Source organism: Muscardinus avellanarius (assembly GCF_963383645.1).
Source record: "Muscardinus avellanarius genome assembly, chromosome: 8".
In the NCBI taxonomy this organism is placed as follows: Eukaryota; Metazoa; Chordata; class Mammalia; order Rodentia; family Gliridae; genus Muscardinus; species Muscardinus avellanarius.
The window spans coordinates 40,200,211-40,225,921 of NC_137794.1; the positions used below are offsets into that span (position 1 = coordinate 40,200,211).

The window sequence follows — 25,711 nt, forward strand, 5'->3', positions numbered from 1 at the left end:
CGTGATCCTCCTGTCCCAGCCTCCCAAGAACTGGGATTACAGGTGGCTAGAACAGGTTCCATAGCAGGAGGTAGGACACTGAGCTGTGAGAGAGCGACCTTGAGGGAGAGCCTGTTTGGACCAAGTCTCCTCCCTACTACTTGGAATCTGTGGACTGGGATGCAGGGAGCATCAGTTCCTCCAGTGTAGTATGTGATGGTAGGCCCTCCATGTGGTGCTGTGGAACCTGCAGAAGAGGATGCTGTGCTGGGTGGAGACCTAGCCCAGGGCAAGGCATGTCTGAGTGCTGGGCGAGCTTACCTAGTGTTAGCCCGGGTGGTCAAGAGAGGGCGCAATGGAAAGGTGGCTGGAGGGTTCAGGCATGGGGACAGGCTTTGATACTACTTCATAGGGGTAGTAGTAAACTTCTGCTTAAGTTCACCCCTATCTTAATTTGTTTTCCACTGCTATAACAATGCCGGGTATTTATAAGGAAAAGACGTTTTCTGTGGCTCATGGTTATGAAGGCTGAGACGTTCAAGACCAGGCGGATGTGTCTCTTCCTTCCTTCCTTCCTTCCTTTCCTTCTTTCTTTCTTTCTTTCTTTCTTTCTTTCTTTCTTTCTTTCCTTCCTTCTTTCTTTCTTTCCTTTTGTGGTACTGGGGGTGGAACCCAGGGGCTTTTCTACCTCCAGGCTATACTCCCAGATTTATTTAATACTTTATTTGGAAACAGGATTTCACTAAATTGCTGAGAACCTTACTAAGTAGCCGGAGGCTGGCTTCGAACCTGTACAATCCTCCTGTCTCAGCCTCCCAAGTGCTGGGATTACAGCCATGTGCCACCATACCCGGCTTAAGAGTGTACATTTTTTCTAACTGATACAGAAAATGTGAAATGTTTTCTTTCTGTTCAGTACTTATCTGTTCATTCATTAAACACATATTGATGTTCAGTGAAACGGGGATGAGCCTTCGGATCTCGTCTGCCATTCATTGGGATGCCACATTTTTGCACCTGGGACAACATATTCTGGCCACAGATTGTGGGGGTGAAGGAGGCACCCCAAGAGCAGAAATGATCCATGGGGCCAGAAATGTATCCACCAAACAAGGTTGTAATCCTCCCATCTGAAGGATGTTGCTGAGTGTCCCTGAGCAATTGGCAGCTGAGCTCGCTGTGTAATAGACTGGGTTTTTTCGCTAAGCCTGAAATCATAGGGTTTACTGCTCTCTCCAGTTCTAACCAGATAAGCTGGTGTATAAGTAACTATCTAAGTAAATATGCCTCAAATCTCTGACAAAAGCTTTTTGACATTATTGCAATTGATTTCTGTGAATTAAAAAAATCTCTTCTTTTGTATTGTGCACACACCATTGCTTTTATTTATGTTACTTATTTTTTATTTTTTGTGGTTCTGGGGACTGAACCCAGGGGTATTCTACCTCTGAACTACACCCTCAGTGCTATTTTTTATTTTTATTTTGAAACAGGGTCTCGCTAGATTGATGAGAATTTTACATCTTGCTGATACTGTAACCACGATCCTCCTGCCTCAGCCTCCCAAATGCTGGGATTACAAGTGTGTACCACCATGCCTGGCTACACCACTGCTTTTAAATTAATCCTTATTTCCTTGGTTTTCCTCAGATGTGCTTTAGCCTCTCATCTTCACTTCCTCATTTGTTTTCATTCCCAAGTCTATTTATGCTGTTGGTGTTACTTGCCTTTTAGCTTGCCCTTGGCAGCCACATGTAGGTGAAACTTATTTTCTGAGCTTCTTGTGTTCATAAAATGGGCAGCATGTGTCTGCCTCTTCACATACATCCATCTCTGTGGTTTCTACATTTTCTGTAGGCGAGCATGGATGGTTCAGTAGATGGGTGGATGGATGGATGGATGGATGAATGGATAGATGGATGGATGAATGGATAGATGGATGGATGAATGGATATGGGTGGATGATGGATGGATGGATGAATGAATGGATGAATGGATGGATGGATGTGCTAAGGTTATGCTTGCTCTGTCTGCCTTACCAGCTTCCTGAGAAGCAGGATTGTGGTATTGTTCAGTGGTGCTCTGGAACCCTCTGGGAGGCTGGTGAAAACCAGTGGTATCCATATTTTCCATGCACATACATTATATTAACAGCAAGTTTTCCTGAGTAGTTAGGACCCCGGCTGCAAAATCCTCACTGGTTTTGTTCAGATCTCAGCTTGGACAGTTGTTAGGTAGGTGTAGGAGCCCTGTGCTTCCACTTCCCAATCTATGAAAAGGGGGAAAAAAATACCACCTTTATTGTAGCACTAAAAGGATTAAATGATTTGCTGTGTGAACAAGACTGACTATAGTATAATGGTATGAACTATTAATATTTCTTTTTGTCATACTTTTTGCCTTAAAAAAAAAATCTTTGCTGGGCATGGTGGTGAACGCTTGTAATCCCAGTACTTGGGTGGCTGAGACAGGAGGGTCGCAAGTTCAAGAACAGCCTCAGCTACTTTGTGAGACTTTCCTCAACTTAGTGAGACCCTGTATCAAAATCAAGAATAAAAAATAGGGCTGCAGGTGTATCTCAGAGATAGAATGTCCATGGGTTCGCTCCCCAGTTCTGGAAAAAAAAAATTTTCCTGAAATTTTCTTATTTTAAATTCACTAGAGCTGGGTGTGGTGGTGCATACCTGTAATCCCAGTATTTGGGAGACTAAGACAGGAGGATTGCAGGTTCTAGGACAACATCAACAATGTAGTGAGCCCCTCAGCAACCTAGTGAGACTCTGTTTCTAGATGAAAATAAAAAGGGCTGGGAGTGTAGCTCAGGTAAGATGCCTTCTGGGTTTCAACCCCAGAAACCCTCCCCTACCACACACAAATTCACTGGTTTGTTTTTTGTTTGTTTGTTTGTTTGTTTGTTTGTTTGTTTGTTGTAGTCCTCTGTAAATAAAACCAAGGCTATGAAATGTCTTCTTTCTAATTCAGGTATGGGCATACTTTGGTAGAGCATATTGTTGGTCACCTGAGCAGATTTCCAATAAGGAGAGTTTTCGTAGAGTTTTATCTTTTTATCCTAACCTCCACCATGAAATCTAAATAATGTTCTCATGCACACATACATGTGCATAAAACAGAACTTTTTTTTTTTTTTTTTGGTGGCACTAGGGATTGACCCCAGGTGCATTCTACTTCCCAGCTGCACCCCTCACCCTGTTTTTTATTTTTATTTTGAAACCGAGTCTTGGTACATTGATCAAAGTCTCACTGTTTGCTGAGGCTGTCCTCAAACCTGCAATTCCCCTGTCTCAGCCTCCCAAGTACTGGGATTACAAATGTGCTCCACCATGCCCAGCTGACAAAACTTTTTAAGAAAATGTGTTCCAGCCAGGTATGGTGGTGCACGTTTTTAATCTCTGAACTTGGGAGGTTGAGACAGGAGGATCACAGGTTCTCCGCCAACCTTATCTACTTAGTGAGGCCCTCTGCAACTTAGTGAGACCCTGTTTCAAAATAAAGAATAAATAATAGGGCTGGAGTGTAGCTCAGAGGTAGAATACCTTTGGGTTCTATCCCCAGTACTGCAAAAAAAAAAAAAAAAAAAAAAGTTGCATCCAGATGCAGTGGCACAAGCCTGTAATCCCAGTAAGGGAGGTTGAAACAGGAGTTTGAATTCGAGCCCAGCCTCCACAACCCTGTTTCAAAATTCTAAATAAAGAAGGGAGTGGTAGGGGTGTAGCTCAGAGGAAGAATGCCCCTGAATTCAATCCCCAGTACCAAAAACAAACAAAAAGTGTTCTATTCACAAAGGAATGCCAGGAAGATATTAGTAGAAATATGAAGGTAACTTGTAGATTAAAATACGGGGAAAGAAAACAAGAGCCTGGGAAATTGTGTAGAGGGGTTTCTAGGAGGTCAGGCTTGAGCTGGATGCGGTAGCCCACGCTTCTCACCTGTTTCCTAGCAACTCTATTTCTCTCGTTTTAGAAATTATTTGCCTAGTTTGCTTCATATCCGGAGAAGTTAGAATGCCTCGCTCCCCGAGTCAGAGAGTAAAATGGAGCCCCTTTAAAGCAGCAGGTGGCGTGAGTGGTTATTTCTCACTCAGTAAACATCTGCTGGGCATTCACCTGGGGTCACCGAGGGTGCGGGGGCAGGCGACGTGCACCCCATGCCAGGCCTGGGGGGACACCAGAGAGACATGCCAGGGAGGCGTCTTGAGGAACAGCTCGGGCATTTGAGGGACTGGGTGTTCTGGAACTGAGGGCACCGTATGAGAACTGAGACCGGGCGGGTCTGTATGGTCCCAGGGAGCTAGGCCGGGGCAGGCAGGGCAGTGGAGACCCTCCAGTTCCAGGCCTGTGGCTTGAACTGTTAGAGGACGCAGGGTGAGTGTGGTGGGGAAGGAGACTGGGGCTGGGGCTGGGGCAGAAGCAGGGAGGGAGGGTACAGGGCTGTGTTTTTCTTCTTGGTGTGCCTTCCTGAGTGGCAAGCCAGCGCCCTCCTTCTCTGATGGTTGGCATGGCAGGGGACTCTGGCCAGTGATCGGTGGGGACAGGAGGTGTGGTGAGGTTGGGGGAAAGGAGCTGTGACCAAGAAATTGCCTCAGCCGACTCCATAAAGTATCTTCTGAAACTAGACAGGGGAAGAGGCCGGGTCTCCCTGGCCTGTGCATCTTCACAGTGGCTGTGACCCAGACGCCATGGGCAGCACTCAAGTGGAAGAGAGTCATGTTGACATTTGGAAAAGAGCTGAGTTTTCTGGCAACACTTGGAATAAAAATTCCATTGCACATCAGGCAATCTAACCAACGAGGCTGCGGTAAGAGTTCGTGCGGAGCCACTGTGACCTGTCACGGCTCTGTCCATCTGGGGACACACATTTCCCAGCTGAGGAAGCAGGCCTCGTCTGAGGCCGGTGGGGCATGCTCAGCGCCAGGGCTCTGTGGCTTGCTTGTCTTTGCGGCTCCGTTTCCTGCTACGGTTACTGCTCCGTGCCGTTGTGCTCCTTCATTAGAGCAGAACTCTGTCGCTTTGGTACCTGAGGCCAGAAAGACCGTGCTTTGTAGTTTGTTTTTCCATTACAGCACACATCAAAAATGACACTTGTACAGAGTTTTAGATCTCATGGAGGGGGCCACCTGCAGCGGCTGGACCAGGGGCTTAAGGACCAATGACTTCCAGTCTTGGGAATTAATTCTGCTTCTTATTTTCTTCTCATCAGCTATTTATTTATTTATTCATTCATTCATTCATTTATTCATTCAGTAAATATTCACTGAATGTTTCCTCTGTTAGATACCTTTTAAATAGCTTATAGGTTGATGGAGATCTAGGTTGGTTCCATATTTTGGCTATTACAAACTGTGCTGCTATGAACATGGGTATGTATATGTTAACGTAGTTCTCTGATTTCAACCCCTTTGGAAAGATACCCAGGAGTGGTATAGCCGGATCAAATGGTGGATCTATTCCCAATTTTCTAAGGAATCTCCATAGTGGCTGAACTACTTTGCACTCCCACCAACAGTATAAAAGAGTTCCTCTTTCCCCACATCCTCGCCAGCAATGATTGTTCTTTGATTTCTTTATGTTTGCCACTCTGATTGGGGTTAGATGGAATCTCAGAGTAGTTTTGATTTGCATCTCCCTGATGGCTAGTGATGTTGAACATCTTTTCATGTATCTATTGGCCCTTTGTATCTCTTCTTTTGTGAAGTGTCTATTCATTTCAGTTGCCCATTTCTTGATTGGGTTATTTGTTTTGCTAGTATAGTCTTTTGAGCTCTTTGTATATTCTGGATATTAGCCCCCTATCAGAGTGGTGGCTGGTAAAGATCTTCTCCCATTCTGTAGGCTTCCTCTTTAGGTTCTTGATGGTTTCCTTTGATGAAAATTATGGGAAATACACACAATGGAATTCTATTCAGCTATAAAGAAAAATAAAACAATAGCATTTGCAAGAAGATGGAAGGAACTAGAGAACATTATGTTAAGTGAGATTAGTCAAGAACAGAAAGAGAAGGGACATATGTTTTCTCTAATATGTCCAAGCTAGGGAGTAGTGGTAATACCAGAGGGACTCCAGATGATGGAGGGGAAATCTCAACAAAGCTTGAATGGAAAGATAGGAGAGGAAGAAAGCTGAGGTTGTTCAGTGGAGGAGCTACATACAAATATATGTAATAGCATAAATACAACACGATTAACCTGGACACTCTCTATTGAAGGGAGAGGGAAAGGGAGGGGGAAGGGCATGAAGCACACCACTCTCAATATGTTCCACTTATAAAAAAATAAAAAAAATAAAAAATAAATAAAAATAAAAACAATAAATAGGTTATAGGGGGTGAATTAATGCATTAATGCATATTCTGTAAGTGGGAGAGAGATTGCTTTGATCAGCCATAACTGGGGAGGTCAAAAAGTAGAAGGCTGGGTATGGTGGCGCATGCTTGTAATCCCCACGCTTGGGAGGCTGAGACAGGAGGGTCACACAGGTTTGAAGCCAGCCTCAGCTACTTAGTGAGGTTCCCAGCAACTTAGTGATACCTTGTTTCCAAATAAAAATATAAAACAGGTCTGGGAGTGTAGCCTGGATGTAGAATTCCTCTGGGTTCCATCCCCAGTACAATAATAATAATAATAATAATAATAATAAATAGTAATAATAATAATAAAGTGGATTTCTCTAAAATATTTCAAAAGACAAAAGGCCTTCATGACCTGCCATCATATGGCCACTGACTTCCTCGCCACTCCTGCAGGCCCGGGCCCCAGTGAGAGGGCTCGGGCCTTGACCCTTCTGCTCTGTGCGCTACCGGCTCTGCCCTGCTCTCACACCAAGTCTGTTCCTTGCTCTACGCACACCCTGAGGACTGTTCCTGCTATTTCCTCCACAGGTTCCTTTACTCAGCAGCAGTGGGGAGGGCCTAGATGGTAACTGGCAGCTCCACCTCTGCACAGCTATGGGAGAGGAAAACACAGTGGCTGGCATGTCAGTCGCCTTAGAGGACGACAGGACTGCGTCACCAGGTAGCAGAGTGTCAGCTCAGCTGCCTCACTTGACCAAGGATCCTCCTCCCACCCCCACACCACTTGTGGAGTGAATGTAGTACAAAGAGAAAAGTCGGAAGGTCTCTTTCTTCCTTGTTTAAAAGTACTGCCTGGCCGGGTGTGGTGGCACACACGCTTGTAATCCCCGCGCTTGGGAGGCGGAGACCTGAGGATCGCGCTGGTTCAAAGCCAGCCGCACTGGCTTAAGAGACCCTGTTTCCAAATAAAAATATTAAAAAATAGGTGTCTGGGAGTGTAGCCTGGAGGTAGAAGGGTTTCTAGGAACCCCAGTACCGCACACACACAAAAATTAAAAATTAAAAGTACTGCCTGTAAAGCTGGGCAAGCCAGGTGCACACTTGTAATCCCAGCATTTGGGAGGCTGAGACAGGAGGATCATGGTTTGAGGACAGCCTCAGCTACTACTTAGTGAGGCCCTTTGCAACTCAGTGAGACCCTGTTTCAAAATAAAGAATAAAAAATAGGGCTAGGGGTGAAGCTTGGAGGTACAATACACCCAGCGTATTTTATTTATTTTGTTATAGTACCTTGCTAAATTGCAGAGGCTGACCTTGAGTCTCACCCTCCTGAAAGTACTGGGATTCCAGGCATGCTGGCAAGTTCTTAGTAATGCTGGCTTATTTAATTACCACTTTTGCTTTACTCATTTTCTGGCCTTTCAGAGGAAACTGCAGAATGCTCCTTGGTCACAAGAGCCACCATGTCACTCAACAGGCTGGGGGGCTGTCAGAGAGGAGGCCCAGGGGAGGCCAGATCCGAGCACAGAGAGTCTTTGGGAGCTGGGTGGGGTGGCACATACTCGTAATCCCAGGACTTGGAAGGCAGAGACAGGAGGATCTCAGGTTCAAGACCAGCCTCAGCAAGCACCTAGATGACTCAGTGAGACCCTGTTTCAAAATAAAAAATAAGCCAGGCGTGGTACACCAGCTTGTAATCACAGAAGGATCACACAGGTTCAAAACCAGCCTCAGCTACTTAGTGAGGCTCTCAGCTACATAGTGAGACTCTGTTTCCAAATAAAATATAAAATTGGTATAGCCCAGAGGTAGAAAAGCCCCTGGGTTCCATCCCCAGTACCACCAAAATAAATAAATAAATAAATAAATAATAAAAAATAAATTAGGTTAGGAATATAGCTTGAAGGTAGAATACTCCTGGGTTTAATCCCAAGTGGAAGGAAGGAAGGAAAGTGTTCTGAGTAATATAGAGAGTGGTTTAGAGAAGGGAGCCGTGGTGGCCAAAAGCCCAGCTAGGAGGCCAGGCCAGGGCAGTGGTCAGGAGAGGACAAGGACAGCAGCGAGGTGGTAGCCATGGGGCAGGGGCTGGAGTAGGGACAAGGGGGTGGCACAGGCAGAGGCGAAGGACAGGAGAGAGCTGGAGAGAGCGGCAGGGCGTCGGCTGCTGTGGGTCTCTGGCTTTCTTGACTGGGAACATGGTGGCAACTTGGGCCCGATGGCAGATCTCAGAGAAGGGAGCTCTGAGCATGATTAGCTTGAGGCACTGTAAAGCCACCATGGTGGGGGTGGAGGGACGCCCATAGGCGGTTGACACACTGATCCAAAGGTCAGGAGAGACTGTAAGCTTGGGCTTGAAGGTGCAAATGTGAATGAAGTCGTTTAGTCATCTCTCCTCAGCATTGGGCACGGTGGACCAAGGTACAATGACAGCCAGGCGTGGTGGCGCATGCCAGTAATCCCAGAACTGGGGAGGCTGAGACAGGAGGAGCGCAGGTTCAAGGACAGCTTCAGCAAGTAGCAAGGTACTGAGACTCTCACTAACCTAGGGAGGCCAAATTTCAAGATATAAAATTAGAAATATGCCTGAGGGTGTAATTCACAGGTAGAATGCCCCTGGATTCAAGCCCCGGTACCACAGACACGCACACAAAAAGAGGTAAAAATGACAGAATCACTACTTTGAGGAGGCTCATGCCCTAGTCAGGGTAAGAAGAGCCAGAGTTAGTAAGGACGTAACTGATGAAAATTGCAACTTGACTGTTGCCAAATGCTAGGAATATAATGTTGCTGACAAGATGGATAATCTTTTATAAAGAACTATAGAAATTCACTGAAAACAAAAGACTTCCTTTCTTTTCTTTCTTTCTTCCTGAGGGGCATAACCCAGGGGTATTCTACCTCCAAACTATACCCTCAGTCCTATTTTATTTTGAAACAAGGTCTTGCTAGGTTGCTGAGAGTCTCACTATTTGCTGAGGCTGTCCTCGAACCTGTGATCTTCCTGTCTCAGCCTCCCAGGTACTGGGATTATAAACATATGCCACAATGCCCAACAGAACTTTACAGTTAAGCAACATTGTTACTTTACTATAACAAAAGAAACTTTTTCACCATAAGGAGAAATTTAGCAATTTCTAAGAGAAGTAGAAGGGAAAAAAGATTACCCAAGACTGGGAGAAACTTTAAAACTAACGTTGAGGAAGGAAGTTAATAATAAGAAGAAGTATAAATTGGTAGATCATCGAAGATGGAAGAATAGGCAGGTTCAGAAACTTGGAACTTAGGGGCCACTGGCCGGCATCGGAGCCTTCCGTGAGGCAAGGCCGCTACTGAGGCCTCTGAGGCCTGGATCAGAGCCTGCCGAGGGGTTAGGCCGATGCTGGGACCATCGGCTAACATCGGAGCCTGCCGTGAGGAAGGCCGGTGCTGGGGCCTCCGAGGCCGGGATTGGAGCCAGCTGAGGGGTTAGGCCAGTGTCGGGGCCAGCGAGACCAGAACCAGGGCCTTCCGTGAGGCAAGGCTGCTGCTTGAGCCAGCGAGGTCTGGATCAGTCCACCGGGTAGCCAGGCCACAACTGGGGCCGTCAAGAGTGGGATCGGTATTTGCAACGCAGTATGCACAGAGAAATATCGCAGAAAATTAAAACCAGATGCTTCCCCTAATCAGCAATAACTAGGATGAAACGGGCAACAGGAAGTGGTCGAGCTATAGAAAGGGCCTTATAGTGAAGCAATTAAGGTGACCAATCAGAGGGTATGGAATAAGGGAGGATGGAGCCTCTTTAAAAAGCAGGAGGTACATAAACAAATGTGTCAAAGTTAATCACCAAACAAGCATGGGATCGAGGGAGGGGAGGGAATGGGATGGGGACTGGATGAGGGCTAATTGGATGATGTGTGCTTGTATATCCATATCCTCTCAAGTCTTATATTCCATTGTGATGTATGATTACAATGCACCAATAAAAATAAATAAATAAAAAAGAAAGAAACTTGGAACTTAATAGGGGAGACAGGTATGTGGGAAGGTGCAGACACTGTGGCTTTCTCTGCAGCAGTGCGGTCCCACACCACCCTTTGAGTGACAGGTGCTTGCTGAATGCTTGTGTGCTAGGTGGGGGGTCACAGCTCTGAGCAGGACAGAGTAACGGGACCTGGAGGTCCAGAAGCACCCAGTCTAGCCAGGAGACAGACATAAACATCCCACACACCTGCTGTTACCGAGTGTGCAAAGCACTAGGGAGACAGGCGGGAGGCCACTATGAATCTGGTTTAGCCCTCGGTAGCTCACGGGGTCACCCGTTAGGGTTTCCAGGCTTGCTCCCAGGATGACCCAGCAAGAGAAAGAAAAGTGGAGGTGGTATTTAGGAAGCGTGAGATTCAGCCAGGGCGTGGCGGCGCACACCTGTAATCCCAGTGCTGGAGAGGCTGAGATGGGAGGATTTGCAGGTTTGAAGACAGCTCAGCAATGTAGCAAGACCCTGGGGATGTAGCTCAGAGATAGAATAGGTTTAATACCCACAAGGCAGGCAGGCAGGCTGACTTGGTTTAAGTACTAAGTTAGCAAAGTAGTCTGGGAAGCCAGAGCAGGGGGCGATGCTCAGAGAAGCAGGTGTACCCAGCAGGCAACGGAGGAAGGATGGAAGGTTCTGGGGAAATCAGGGGCATATCATGTTTCCTAAGAATAACCCCTGAATGGATGGTGATGCTGGAAACCATCCCGGGTCCTCCAGAGAGCCCAGCTCACAGTGAACCCAGACGCTGCCGGAGGTCACGTGAGCATTTCACCACGAAGTTCTTTCTCTGTGTGAAACCACTAGGCATAGAACCAAGGGTGACCTGGAGCTGACTGAAGGGAGAAACAGCACCACACTGTAGTATGTGGGGGTGCTGGCCTCTACTGGGCCCTCTTTATTTTCCCAGAAGAATTAGGGGACCATAAGTGTCCTGGGGAAGAAGCCTTTTGGGAACCTGAGGACAATGACGAAGGTGCTGTGATGAGGAAGGAGGCCTCTGTCTCTGCAGACGACACCCTGGGGTTGCCTTTGGCTGGACCTGTTGGTGTTAATGGTCCACCCTCATACGTGGTGCTTTGCACGATTATGGTCTGAAGTGTGGGTTTATGGGAGAAAACAGGATGTGAAAAGGCTAGGCAGAGCCTGGAAAAGGTGGACTGCGGAGCCGGCCCCAGATCTGAGATGGTGGGACCGTGGACTGACCGCTCTCCAGTGATGTGCGAGCCAAAAGAGAGAGAGCGCCTTCATGGCAGGGGGCGACACCCGGGATGGGTGGGATCCTGGGCCCAGCCCAAAGCCCTCAACAAGATCCCTAGAGGTGGGGACACCAGGCTGTGGGGCTGTCTCATTCAGCCTGGCCAGCTTGGGGAGCCTTGGGCTGATATAATATACTTTTTTTTTTTAAGTATTCTTTGATTGAAACTTCCAGAGTTCCTAATTCTTTTTCTCTTTTCTCTAGGCACTGGGAAATCATGAATTTGATAATGGTGTCAAAGGACTGATCGATCCACTCCTCAAAGAGGCCAAATTTCCAATTCTGAGTGCAAACATCAAGGCAAAGGGGTCACTAGCATCTCAAATATCAGGACTGTATTTGCCCTATAAAATTCTTTCTGTTGGTGGTGAAGCTGTGGGGATTGTTGGATACACTTCAAAAGAAACCCCTTTTCTTTCAAATCCAGGTATGTTCTACTTTTACAGCACTTGTGGCTTAAAAATAGATGCACTAAGATGGGCGTGGTGGCACACGCTTGTAATCCCAGCACGGGGGAGGCAGAGACAGGAGGCTTGTGCAGGTTCAAAGCCAGCCTCAGCTACTTAGTGGAGATCTCAGCAATTTAGTGAGACCCTGTTTCCAAATAAAATATAAAATAGGTCTGGGAGTATAGTCTGGAGGTAGAAGGCCCCTGGGTTCCACCCCCAGTACAACAACAACAACAAAAAAAAAAGCACTATCCAGGTGATGGGGGAGCACTCTTGTAATCCCAGTACTCGGGAGGCTGAGACAGGAGGATCGCAGGTTTGAGGATAGCCTCAGCAAGTAGTGAGACTCTCATCAACCTGGCAAGACCCTGTTTCAAAATAAAAATAAAGTAGGGCTTGGAATGTGCTTGGAGGTAAAATGCCCCGGGGCTCAATCACCAGTACCACAAAAAAAATAATAATAAATAAAATAAAATAGATACACTAAATCGGAGCTTAGCATTATTTTTATGGTATGTAGAAACAATTGAACAAATGGTTAGTTAGGATGACATTGATAATACCAATCTTTTTGTGTTGTTTTTAGTTATGAGTGTGTGTGTATGTGTGTTCCTGGGAATTGAATCCAGGGACAGTCTACCTCTGAGCTACACACTCAGCCCTTTGTTAAAATTGCTGAGTCTCATTCTTAAAGAGTGCTGAATGCAGCCGGGCGTGGTGGCGCACGTTTGTAATCCCAGCATTCGGGAGGCTGAGACTGGAGGACGGTGGTTTGCGGACAGCCTCAGCTACTTAGTGAGGTCCTCCGCAATTTAGTGAGACCCAGTTTCAAATTAAAGAATAAAAACTAGCCGGGCGTGGTGGCGCACGCTTGTAATCCCCGCGCTTGGGAGGCAGAGACAGGAGGATCGCGCAGGTTCGAAGCCTCGCGCGCTGGCTTAGGAGACCCTGTTTCTAAATAAAAATGTAAAAATAGGTCTGGGAGTGTAGTCCGGAGGTAGAAGGGCTTCCAGGAACCCCAGTACCACCAAAAAAAAAAAAGTGCTGAATGCCAGCCGTGGTGGCGCACGCTTGTAATCCCCGCGCTTGGGAGGCGGAGACAGGAGGATCACGCCCGTTTGAAGCCAGCCTCCCTGGCTTAAGAGACCCTGTTTCCAAATAAAAATATAAAAGTAGGTCTGAGAGTGTAGCCCAAAAGTAGAAGGGTTTCCAGCAACCCCAGTACCAAAAGAAAGAAAGAAAGAAAGAAAGAAAGAAAGAAAGAAAGAAAGAAAGGGAGAAAGTGCTGAGGCTGCTCTTGAGCCTGTGATCCTCCTGGCCCAGCCTCCCAAGTACAGAGATTCCAAGCATGTACCACCCTGCCCAGCTCTTCAGTTACTTTTTTTTTCTTTTTTGAAGTATTGAGAATTGAACTCAGGGTCATTCTAGCTCCAAGCTATACACCCATTCCTATTTTTTACTCTTTTTGTGTGTGTGTGTGTGTGTGTGTGTGTGTGTGTGTGTGTGTGTGGTGTGTGTGTGTGTTACAGGGGATGAACCCAGGGGCATTCTACCTGTAAGCTACACCCCCAGCCCTATTTTTTTATTCTTTATTTTGAAATGAGGCTTCACTATGTTGTAGAGGGCTTCACTAAATAACTGAGGCTGGCCGTGAACCTGTGATCCTCCTGTCTCAGCCTCCCAAGAACTAGGATTACCAGAGTGCACCACCATGCCTGGCTTACTCTTAAATATATATATAATCTTGGATTTCCAGCACATTTATTTTCATTTATGTTAGCTATGTTCCTGTAATATAAGTCTTCTCATAAAATAGTAAATAAATGAGTAAACTGTTTGGTGTAAAATAAGGAGGTGTTAGTGGAGAAGAATTAAGCAGGAAGGGGAAGGGCAGGTGTGGCAGGGGAGGGTGCACCTGTCGTTTTAAAGGGACACTCAAAGAATGGACTGCAGAGCAGGAGACTTGGCACCGAGGGCTGACCAGCTTCTTGGCAATCAGTAAGAAGTTCATTATCCTCCATGGCTTTGTGTTGTGTTACACTCTGCTGGCAAAGCTGTTGCTCCTTCCCTCCTTCCTTCCCTCCCTCCCTCCTTCCTTCCTTCATTCTTTCCTGGTACTGGGGATGGAACTCAAGACCTTGCACATGCTAAGTAAGCATTGTACCCCTAGCAAAAACTCTTGATTTTGGGGAGGAGGTACTAAGGATTGAACTCAGGGGCATTCTACTTCCGAGCTATGCCCCCAAACATATTTTATTTTTACTTTGAAACAGTATTGCTAGGTTGATGAGTCTCACTACTTGCTGAGGCTGGCTTTGAACCTCCTGTCTCAGCCTCCCAAGTACTGGGATTAAGGCGAGCACTACCACACCCTGCTAACTCTTGATTTTTAAGTGTTGCTAAAAAGTTACCGACCACGTGGCTACTCCAGCACAACTGTGAGCTGCCGGCTTCAGGATGCCCATCTGAGGCTTTCCTGGCTGTGTGATGTCTGTGATGCTGTTTATCTTCTACGATAATTCACACTTGAGTTGATACATGGAGTTAGGATTCAAGAGTTCCCCCAGGGATGTACACAGAGTCTCATGAACATCATACGCATTTTATGCATCGATCTTATGGAAGTATAATGTAAAAAGAGATTTACAAAAACATAACTGAAGTCTCCTCATGGTTTGCTATTGAATTCAATCTTTCTTCTTTTAGGGGGGCACTGAGGGTTGAACCCAGGGGTATTCTTATTTTTTATTTTTTATTTGGATACAGGGTCTCACTAAGTTGCTGAGGCTGGCTTCAAACCTGTGCGATCCTCCTGTCTCAGTCTCCCAAGTTCTAGGATTACAAGCATGAGCCACTACACTGGTTTTTTATTTTCTATTTTGACACAGGGTCTTGCTAAGTTTCTGAAGCTGGCCTGGAACTTGTGATCCTCCTGTCTCAGCCTCCCAAATACTGGAATTACAAGCATGCACCACCATGCCCCACTAAGGCTTTCTAGGAATTTCATATTTGATTTTTTTTTTTTTTTTGGTACTGGGGGTGGAACCCAGGGGCTTTCTACCTCTGGGCTATACTCCCAGACCTATTTTTTTTTATACTTTGTTTGGAAACAGGGTCTCACTAAGTTGCTGAGAGCCTCACTAAGTAGCTGAGGCTGGCTTTGAACCTGTGCGATCCTCCTGTCTCAGCCTCCCAAGCGCGGGGATGTATAAATATGTTTGATGTATAAATATGTTTTGGTCTTAGTCACTGGAAAGCATTAATAAATTAAAGTGCTGTGCTTAGCATGTGAATATGTATAAAAAGCAATGGAATAAAAATTATTCTTAATAAATATGTTTAATTTATTTTGTATTTTTAGGAACAGATTTAGTATTTGAAGATGAAATCACTGCCTTACAACCTGAAGTAGATAAGTTAAAAACTCTAAATGTGAACAAAATTATTGCACTGGGACACTCTGGCTTTGAAATGGATAAACTCATCGCTCAAAAAGTGAAGGGTGTGGATGTTGTGGTGGGAGGACACTCCAACACCTTCCTTTACACAGGTAAGTATTGCAAAAGAATTGCAGGGGCCTATAGCTCCCTCTTTTGCCCTTGTAACTGTTACTGTTGTTTCTATTGCTATTTAATATGTAATATATATAGTATAATCTGCAATACGTTGTATGTATATACTAGGCATTGAATGGGAATATTGTTATTTTTCTCAGAGACATACACTGACTTCATGATTATAAGTCAATTGCATTTATTTATATACAAATTTATATAATACATACATATAAAGCACATGCACACACACATGAAGTCTGCTGACCCCAAACGTCAGTTTATGATAGGCTTTATCCAAAAGCAACATGTTAGCCGAGCACTGCATGCTTGTAATCCCAGTCCTTGGGAGGCTGAGACAGGAGGGTTGCAGTTTGCAGAAAGCCTCAGCTAGGTAGGGAGGCCCTTTGCAACTCAATGAGACCCTGTTTCAAAATAAAGAGTATAAAATAGGGCTGGGGATGTAGCTTGGAGGTAGAATGCCCCTGGGTTCCTTCCTGCCGGAGCCAACCAGCAAGAGTATAGGTTCTGAAGTGAGGCGTGAGGGTGAAGAGTTTTTAACCCTAACGTGGGGGAGCCGCCAGCCTACCATTTCTACTGGTCGACCCCTGTTCGTGGGTCAATATTTCCTACAGGTCGATGACTATGCCTAGGTCAGTATTCTCTATTGTGCGGACGCTCCTGGCCAACGCAGCTTCTGGGTCAATCTCATCTTTATTGTGCCGACGCCGACTTTGTTTTTCCAGAGGTATTTATACACAGCTACAGGTCAATCAACATTCTCATGCTACCACCACCAGAATACAATAAACACCAATACAAAACACATATTACAGATAGGTCAATCAGTACCCACGTGTCATCACCACCTGATCTTCTCTCAAATCTCTTTGAACTTTCCATAACCCCAAACCTTGTTGACTCTGGGTGAAGGACAATCAGCTGAGTCAGAGACACCAATCTAGGGGAAGGCCTTAATGGCTCCCAACACCCCCGGGCGTCTTCCAGCCATGTGGCTCCCGCTGCTCCAGAGGGGCCGTACGCGCGCCCCGGCTACCTGTCTGCTCCCAGCTCCTTGTTAGGTAATTCTCATTTGAAACACTTACTGTTTTCCATTTGGAACCTATAATGTCCCAAAATGTGCAAGTTTGGTTTCATCTTTCCCTTGGCCCCCAGTCCACCTTGCACTGCACTGGTCTTTGAAGAGTGAAAGGAGAGGAAGGAGGCACAGCCAGGGTACAGCGCCGCTGTCCACAGTGGACGGCCGGGATCCACTGGACGGCCCTCCCTTGAAGAGACTTATGTGGGCTAGACACAGCCATCCTGTTTTTATAAGTGCAAAACTAAAAATACTCTAAGTAGTAGGGGATAGCTCACAATATTAATAGCTCACAGATAAAAGCAGTTATCGTTGCCAGGTGTGGTGGTGCACACCTATGATCCTACTATGTGGGAGGCTGGGACAGGAGAATCTCAGGTTCAAGGCCAGCCTCAGCAACTTAGTGAGACCATTTCAGAATAAAAAATAAAAAGTAAAAAAAGATCTCAGGGTGTAGCTCAGAGGTAGACTTTCCCTGGGTTTAATCACCAGTACCACAAAAAAATAAATAAATAAACAAATAAAATAGAGCTGGGGGTGTATCTCAGAGGAAGAGGTAGAATACCCCTAGGTCCAACCCCCTAGTACCACAAACACACGGAAAAAGGAAGAAGTCCTCATTCCTGCCTCACTCAAATGGCTGTAAGTCATCTAACTGCTCTGTTACCTTAGCTTCAAAATGGGGAAGATAACACACAGAGTGCAACATTGTTGTGAAAATTGTGTGAGGTGACATGCAACAGTTCCTTATAAATTGTACAGAGCTGTATCCTTGTGTCCAGCATGGTAGAGCTTGCCTACCAGTAAAACCATGTCAGTCAAAATCATGACTCACAAAGTAGGTCTGGCCTTCACTTAAGAAAAGAATGCCAGTGTTAATGTGTGATAATCCAGCTCTTTCATAGGTATTTATGTCTTGTGTAGACACAGTTAAAGAATCATTTAAAACTGAGTTACACCCATTAGTGATTGTGTAATCAGTTTGGTGGGTTATAACCAGTAAGTTTTGTTATCTTTTTAGCAGATAAAACTATAGTAGATTAGTCACTTACATTGCTTATAAAAGATAAAGGTTGTTTCATGGAAAAATACGTATAAAATGGTGAGAATAAGCTGGGCATAGTGGCACCCAACTGTAATTCCAGTACTTGGGGGGTGAGACAGGAGAATCCCAGGTTCAAGGACTGCCTCAATAATTAGTGGCACTCTCAGCAACCTAGCAATAACAAATAGGGCTGAAGGTGTAGCTCGGAGGTGAAATGCCCTTGGTTCCATCCCCAGTACCTTAAAAAACTAAAAATAAATAAATAAATAAATAAATAAATAAGGAATGAGACAAGGTATACACATTCACCACTCTTACTCAATATAGTACTAGAACTTTACATAGATCAATCAATCAGCCAAGAGAAAGAAATAAAAGGAATACCAATAAGAAAGGAGGAAGTGAAATTATCCCTGTTTGCAGGGGGCATTTTTCTATACCTAGAAATCTCTAAATTGTCCCCAAAGTCTCTTAGAACTGACAAAGCCAGCAACATAACAGGATGCAAAAATCAACATAACAAAAATTGGTAGTTTTCCGCTGGGTGTGGTGGCGCACACCTGTAATCCCAGCGCTTGGGATTCGCACAGGCTCGAAGCCAGCTTCAGCTACTTGGTGAGGCTCTCAGCAACTTAGTGAGACCCTGTTTCCAAATAAAGTGTAAAAATGGGTCTTGGAGTATAGCCTGGAGGTAGAAAAGGCCCTGGGTTCCACCCCCAGTACCACACACACACACACACACAAAAAAAAAAAAAAAAAAAAATTGGTAGCTTTCTTATTCACTAATAATGAACTTGCTAAAAAAAAAATAAATAAATCAGGAAAGCAGTTCCATTCACAGTTCCCCCCAAAACAAACAAACAAAATCTAGAAGTAAACCTACCCAGGGAGGTGAAGGAGCGCTACACTGAACATTATAAAACACTGAAGAAAGAAACTGAACATACCAGAAGACAGAAAGACTTCCGGTTCACAACTGGGAGAGCTAATGTTGTTCAAGTGGCTATGCGGTGAAAAAGATCTAGATATTGAATGCAACTCCCATCAAAATGCCAATGACATTCTTCACAGAACTAGGGGGGAAAAATCCCAAAACTTATATAAGAACAGAGGCCCCAAATAGCCAAAGCAATCCTGAGCAAAGTGAGCAATGCTGGAAGCATTGCCTGATTTCAGGTCAGGCAATGCCTGATTCCTTTTCTTTCTTTTTTCTTTTGATACTGAGGATGGAACCCAGAGGGCCTTCTACTTCCAAGTTATACCCCCAATCCAATTTAACTCTTGAAACAGAGTCTCACTAAGTTGCAAAGGGCCTCACTAAGTTGCTGATGCTGGCTTCAAACCTGCGATCGTCCTGCCTCAGCCTTCCAAGCACTGGGACCACAAGCATGCACTGACTTGATATAGCTAAATAACATATTTCTTAGATATTTAAGTTTTGAAGCCGGGTATGGTGGCACACGCTTGTAATCCCAGCATTCGGGACGCTGAGACCGGAGGGATGTGGTTCATGGACAGCCTCAGCTACTTAGTGAGGCCCTCCGCAACTCAGGGAGACCCTGTTTCAAAATAAAGAATTAAGCCGGGCATGGTGGCGCACACTTGTAATCCCCACTGTTAGGAAGCTGAGACAGGAGGATCACACAGGTTCGAAGTCAGCCTCAGCTATTTAGTGAGGCTCTCAGCAACTTAGTGAGACCCTGTTTCCAAATAAAAATATAAAATAGGTCTGGGAGTATAGCCCAGAGGTAGAAGGCCTCTGGGTTCCACCCCCAGTATCACCAAAAAAAAAAAGAAAGAAAGAAAGAAAGAAAAAAAGAATAAAAAAGTAGGGCTGGAGGTGTAGCTCAGAGGTAGAATGCTCCTGGGTTTCATCCCCAGACCTGCAAAAAAAAAAAAAATTAATTAATTAAAAAATTTTTAAATAATTAAAAATAGCTGGGCATGGTGGCGCACGCTTGTAATCCCTGCGCTTGGGAGGCAGAGACAGGAGGATCATGCAGGTTTGAAGCAAGCTTCGCTGGCTTAAGAGACCCTGTTTCCAAATAAAAAAGTATAAAAAGAGGTCTGGGAGTGTAGCCCGGAGGTAGAAGGGTAGATGGGTTTCCAAGAGCCCCAGTACCACACACACACACACACACACACACACACACACACACACACACACCAAAAAAAAAAAAAATTAAAAATAAGGCTGAGGGTGTAGCTCGAGGTGGGAGGCTGAGACAGGAGAATCACAGGTTTGAGGCCAGTCTCAGCAACCTAGCAAGATCCTATTTCAAAACAAACAAAAAAGGGCTGGGGGTGTAGCTTGGAGGTAGAACCCCCCAGGTTTAATCCCCAGTAACACACACACACACACACACACACACACACACACACACACACTGTTTCTTTTTGGTAAAACAATTTATAGTTTTCTTAGGCTGCTGCAGTGAACTTATCCCTCTGCCTCTGAGGCTCATCCCCGCTCTCTCCTGCTGTCAGCTCCAAGCACTCTCCAGCCTCGCTGAGAGCCCAGCGCCAACTCCCCTCTTCCTCTCCACCTCGCTCCTGCCTTCATGCTGGCAGGGTGCCCGTGCAGATGGCTGACCCAGTCCCCGAGATCTGAGATCCGTAGCCCCCCCCCCCCCCCCCCCGTCTCCCCCACCCTATTCCAGGAACTTCACTTCTGGGACCCAGAGGTTCCATCATCTCCAGATTTTTCTGGAACTCTGCTTTCCAACTCTCTTGTCACAAGTTGTTCTCCCAGTCTCACTCCTTCCAGAGCTCCCCAGCTCCCTTCCTTTCTTCTCTCCTGGCTAGCTGGGAACACTCACGGTATTTTTTTTTTTTTTTTTTTTTTTTTTTTTTGGGTGCCGGGGATTGAACCCAGGGGCATTCCACCTCCAAGACACACCCCCTGCCTTATTTTGAAACAGGATCTCACTGAGTTGCAAAGGGCCTCACTAAGTAACAGCTGAGGCTGTCCTCAAACTGTGACCCTCCTATCTCAGCCTCACAAATGCTGGGATTACAAGCATGTCCCTGGCTCTTTATTCTTTATTTTGAAACAGGGTCTCACTAAGTTGCAGAGGGCCTCACTAAGTAGCTGAGGCTGTCCAAGAACCTGTCTCAGCCTCCCAAGTACTGGGATTACAAGGGTGCATCACCACACCTGGCATAAGTACAGATCTTTAAAAAGGAAGGTATTTTAAGCCAGGCGTGCTGGCACACGCTTGTAATCCCAACGCTTGGGAGGCTGAGATAGGAAGATCGCACAGGTTCGAAGCCAGCCTCAGCTACTTAGTGAGGCTCTCAGCAACTTAATGAGACCTTGTTTCCAAATAAAGTATAAAAGAGGTCTGGAGGTATAGCTCGGAGGTAGAAAAGCCCCTAGGTTTCACCCCCAATACCACCAATAAATAAATAAATAAATAAAAAGGTATTTATTAAGCCAGGCCCTGTGGTGCAGGTCTGTAATCCCAGTACTCAGATTCCAGGCCAGCCTCCACAACTTAGTAAAACCGTCTTTCAAAATAAAAAATAAAGGCTGGGCGTGGTGGCGCACGCTTGTAATCCCAGCATTTGGGAGGCTGAGACCAGAGGATCGCGGTCCGTGGACAGCCTCAGCTACTTAGTGAGGCCCTTCGCAACTCAGTGAGACCCTGCTTCAAAATAAAGAATACAAAATAGGGCTGGGGGTGTAGCTCAGAGGTAGAAAGTCCCTGGGTTTCATCCCCAGTACTGCACAAAACATATATAATAAATAAAAAGGATGGGGGGGATGTGGCTAAGAGGTAGAGCACTTGTGAGCTTAATGCTTAGTACCACAAAAAAGTTTATATATATACACATTTATATATAATATATTATTTATATTTTATGCAAAACATTAAAATATAAATAAATCACAGACCAGCAGAACTAGCTGTGTGACCTTGACTCTGAGTGGACACATCCCCGATGCACAGGAATTAAGTTGCGGAGAGAGAGACTTTGGCTACTGTTTGCAAGCATTGTTCCTCTCCCTGTTCATACACACGCATGTGGCTTAGATAATCTTGCTTTTTATAACAAGAAAACAGCCTTAGTATTTATCATATCCACGGGACAAGGAAACACTGTGCAACAAAGAACTCTTTCCTTTGAGCATTTGATAAGGGCTGCTGACTCTGCTTTGTGAGGACAGCTGGGGAGGCTGCAGAGCCAGCCCGGCGCTGAGGTGTGGGCAGTAGCTTCAAAGCTGGCTTTCCTCCTGAAGGTGGGAAGCACCGGGACTCGCTCGCTGATCGCTGCCCAGGCGCCTTCCATCGTCATCGTGGCCCAGCCTCGGCCGGAGCCTCTTCTTGAATGAATTCTGCAGCCACATCACAGTGACTAGCCTTGGCTCTGTCTAATGAAAATACTTCCCAGTATGAACTGAGGCTATCCAAATCTGAAAAGAAAGACTATAAAACGAGTGACGGTCAAGCTCCCTTGGCGAGGCTGGGTCAGAGGAAAGCTGATCCGCAGCTACTGAGAAATCCTGGACACTCACGCCTGGGCTGGGTGGAAGCTGGTGCTCCCTTTGTCTTGCCGCATATGGTCTCCGCAAAGGATCTCATTTCTTAGATTGGCCCTGGAAAAGGCTTTGGACTTCAACAGACTCCGTTTCCTCTTTGGCTCATGACCAGTGGCTACGTGACACCTTGAATGTGTTAACCACTCTGAACTTAAGCCTTAGGAGAAAAAAAAAAAAGGCAAAGCAGAGCATGGTGGCACACACTTGAGGCTGAGACAGAAGGATCACAGGTCCAAGGACAGACCCAGCAACTTAACAAAGCCCTTACCAACCTAGTGAGACCTATTTTATTTTTTTGTGGTACTAGGGATAGAACCCAGAGGCATTCTACCTCTGAGCTACACCACCAACCTTATTTTCTTTTTTATTTTGAAATAGTATCTCACTAAATTGCAGAGGGCCTCACTAGGTTGATGAGGCTGGCCGCAAACCTGCGATCCTCCTGTCTCAGCCTCCTAAGTACTGGGACTACAAACCTATGTCACCACGTTGGTCAGAGACCTAGTGATCTAGTCGTTATTGTTGTTGTAGCGTGTGTGTGTGTGTGTGTGTGTGTGTGTGTGTGTGTGTGTGAGAGAGAGAGAGAGAAGAAGGAGAAAGAGAGATTGAACCCAGGGACATTCTACCTCTGAGCTATACTGTCGGGGCCCACTCGGCTGGACCGAGATGGCACCCAGGCTTGTTGCCAGCGTGGACTCAAGATGGCGCCTAGGCTTGCAGCCAAGTCACGAGGCTCACGAGGCTGGTGGTGCCCTGAGCCTGCGCAGTGAGCCCTATCAGGCGCCCTACGGATGATCAGTGACGCAGCGCCTTGTGCTACCACCAGCCCGCCTATGAGAGGGTTAGAAATGCGCATGCCCTAGCTGCGGGAAGCTTGGGGTTTGTGGAGTGATGAGGGAGGGGTTATGAGACTGATATATATTTGCCTGCTGTGCGCATTGAGAGGGAAGCATTAAAGAGGAAGCATCATCAGCAGACTCGGCGTTTGTGTCTTCTTTCCTGGGGCTCTGCAGGACGGAGCCTTAGGGACGCGATGCTATACCCCCACCCTGTTTTATTTTTCATTCTAAAATAGGGTCTCACTAGGTTGATGAGAATCTTACTAAATGATGTTGTCCTCAAACCTGTGATCCTTCTGTCTCAGCCTCCTAAGTACTAGGATTACAGGTGTGCACCACCACACCTGGGCACAGAGACCTATTTTATTTTATTTTATTTTATTTATTTTTTGCAATACTAGGGATAGAACCCAGGGACATTCCACCTCCAAGATACTCCCCTAGCCCTATTTTATATTCTTTAGTTTTTGAAGCAGGGTCTCACTGAGTTGCAAAGGGCCTCACTAAGGAGGCTGAGATAGGAGGGTTGTTTCTTGCCTAGTCTCAGCAAATTAGTGAAGCCATTTGCAACTTAGACCCTGTTTCAAAATAAAGAATATAAAATGAGGTAGAATACCCCTGGATTCAATCTTCAGTACTGCAATAAATAAATAAATGGCTAGGTAGCCAGGGGTGGTGGTACACGCTTATAATCCCAATACTTGGAAGACTAAGACAGGATGATGGCAGGTTCAAAACTGGCCTCGGCAGTTTAGCAAGGCCCTCAGCAACCTAGTGAGATTCTTTTTCCAAATAAGAACTAAAATTGGCCTGGGAGTATATCTCAGAGGTAGAATGCCTTTGGGTTCAATTCCCAGTACAAAAAAGGTGGGGAGCTGGGAGTATAGCTCAAAGGTAGAATGACCCTGTGTTTGATCTTCAGTTCCAAAAAAAGGCATGTGGCTTACATCTATAATCCCAGTACTTGGGAGGCTGGGACAGGAGGATCACAGGTTCAAAACCAGCATGAGCAATTTAGTGAAACCCTGGCTCAAAACAAAATATACAATGTGCTCTGGGGATGTAGCTCAGTGGTAGGGCACCCCTGTATTCAATTCTTAGTACTACAAAAAAAAAGAAAGAAAGAAAAAATAGAAAGTGACAGTGATATGTTACCTCAACATTTTATAGGGATTTAGCGAGGTAATATATGAACAGAACTGGATCCTAGAATAAAGTTGGTCCAAGACAAACATATCAGTTTTCTAATCCAATAATCAATATCTCTAGATGGATAGATGTGATTCTGTTTCTCTGGAGAGCCCTGACTAGTGCAAAAACTTTACTAAAGAAAATAGTCTTTCCCTAAAACGTGTCTGCTACTGTTACGCCTTGGCTGTGGACTAGCTCGTGGTGACAATGCCCGAGTGTCCAGAGGGGGCGCCACTGAGTTGAGAGTGCCAACCGCAGCAGCGAGTGGACCTCTGCAGGGTTAGGAAGCTGAGTGGATTTATGGGGAGGTAGCCTTAGGCAAGTGGGACATGGTTGGATGAGGTAGGCCACAGGGATGTGCCTTGGGGACTATTATGTCCCTGATGCCTCCCTCTCTCTGCTTCCCAGCTGCCATGATGGTTCTTCCTTGGAGAAGCCAACTGTGGCCTGAACCTCTGAAACCATGGGCCAAATACACCTTTCCTCCCTGCGTTGTTCTTCAGGTATTTTGGTTACAGTGATGCAAAACTAGCTAAAACAGCCCCAATATCCCCCTCATGGCTACTCACACTTTTAAAAAAAATGTGTGGGTTTTTTATCGGCAGTAGGTCTATGAATTATTTTTTCTTCTCTCTCTGCCAAATGTATTCTATAATGCTAATTTTATTTTTGTAATAAAACTTTTTCTGTAGTACTGGGGAGTGAACACAGGGGTGTTCTACCTCTGAGCAACACCCCTAGTCCTATTTTTTGTTCTTTATTTTGAAACAGGGTCTCGCTGAGTTGAGGAGAGCCTCACTAAGTAGCTGAGGCTGGCCTTGAACCTGTGCTCCTCCTGTCCCAGCAAGTACTGGGATTACAAGCATGTGCCACCATGCCCAGCTTATAAAAACTTTTTAAAAACTCCCTAAACCTTATAAACTTAACCATTAATGTTAAACTTGAACTACTATATTACACTTTTGTTAAATTTGAGAATCTGAGCCAAATTTACAAATGACCAAATATCTTTTTACCTTTGTAAGATAAGAAACCAGGGTGCGGGTTTAACTGAGTGCGCCAGGCTTAACCTGGTGCTGTGGCCCTCAGTCTCTCAGTTCCCCCAGGATAGAAGCATTTTTGCTCAGAGGTCGGTCCCTGCTCATCAATTAGAGAGTGTCCCAGTACTCAGTCTTGACTTGGAGCCAGAGCGTGGGCCTGCATCAGGGGCCTCTGGGATCTGCTAGGTAGCTGCGTCAGTGTGTGCGCCACACCCCATGGCTCACCAGTGTAATTGCAGTGACTCCTGGAATCCACCTAAGAGTACTCAGGAACCAAGCCAGGTATGGTGCTGCTCACTTGTAATCCCAGTCATTACTCAGGAGGCTGAGACAGGAGGATCACAGGCTTGAGACCAGCCTTGGCAATTTAGCGAGACCCTATTTCTAGAGCTGAG

At 45.7% G+C, this 25,711-nt stretch overlaps 1 protein-coding gene across 1 annotated transcript in view; it reads left to right on the forward strand.

Annotated features, from left to right (window-relative positions):
• Positions 1–25,711, forward strand: part of NT5E (5'-nucleotidase ecto) — a gene marked incomplete at both ends in the record, with an annotated part of 65,974 nt that overhangs the window by 16,326 nt on the left and 23,937 nt on the right. The window contains 2 exons of the mRNA XM_080700608.1: positions 11,761–11,983; positions 15,367–15,555. Coding sequence (XP_080556734.1) covers positions 11,761–11,983; positions 15,367–15,555 — 412 coding nt within the window. The remainder of the gene's footprint in view (positions 1–11,760; positions 11,984–15,366; positions 15,556–25,711) is intronic.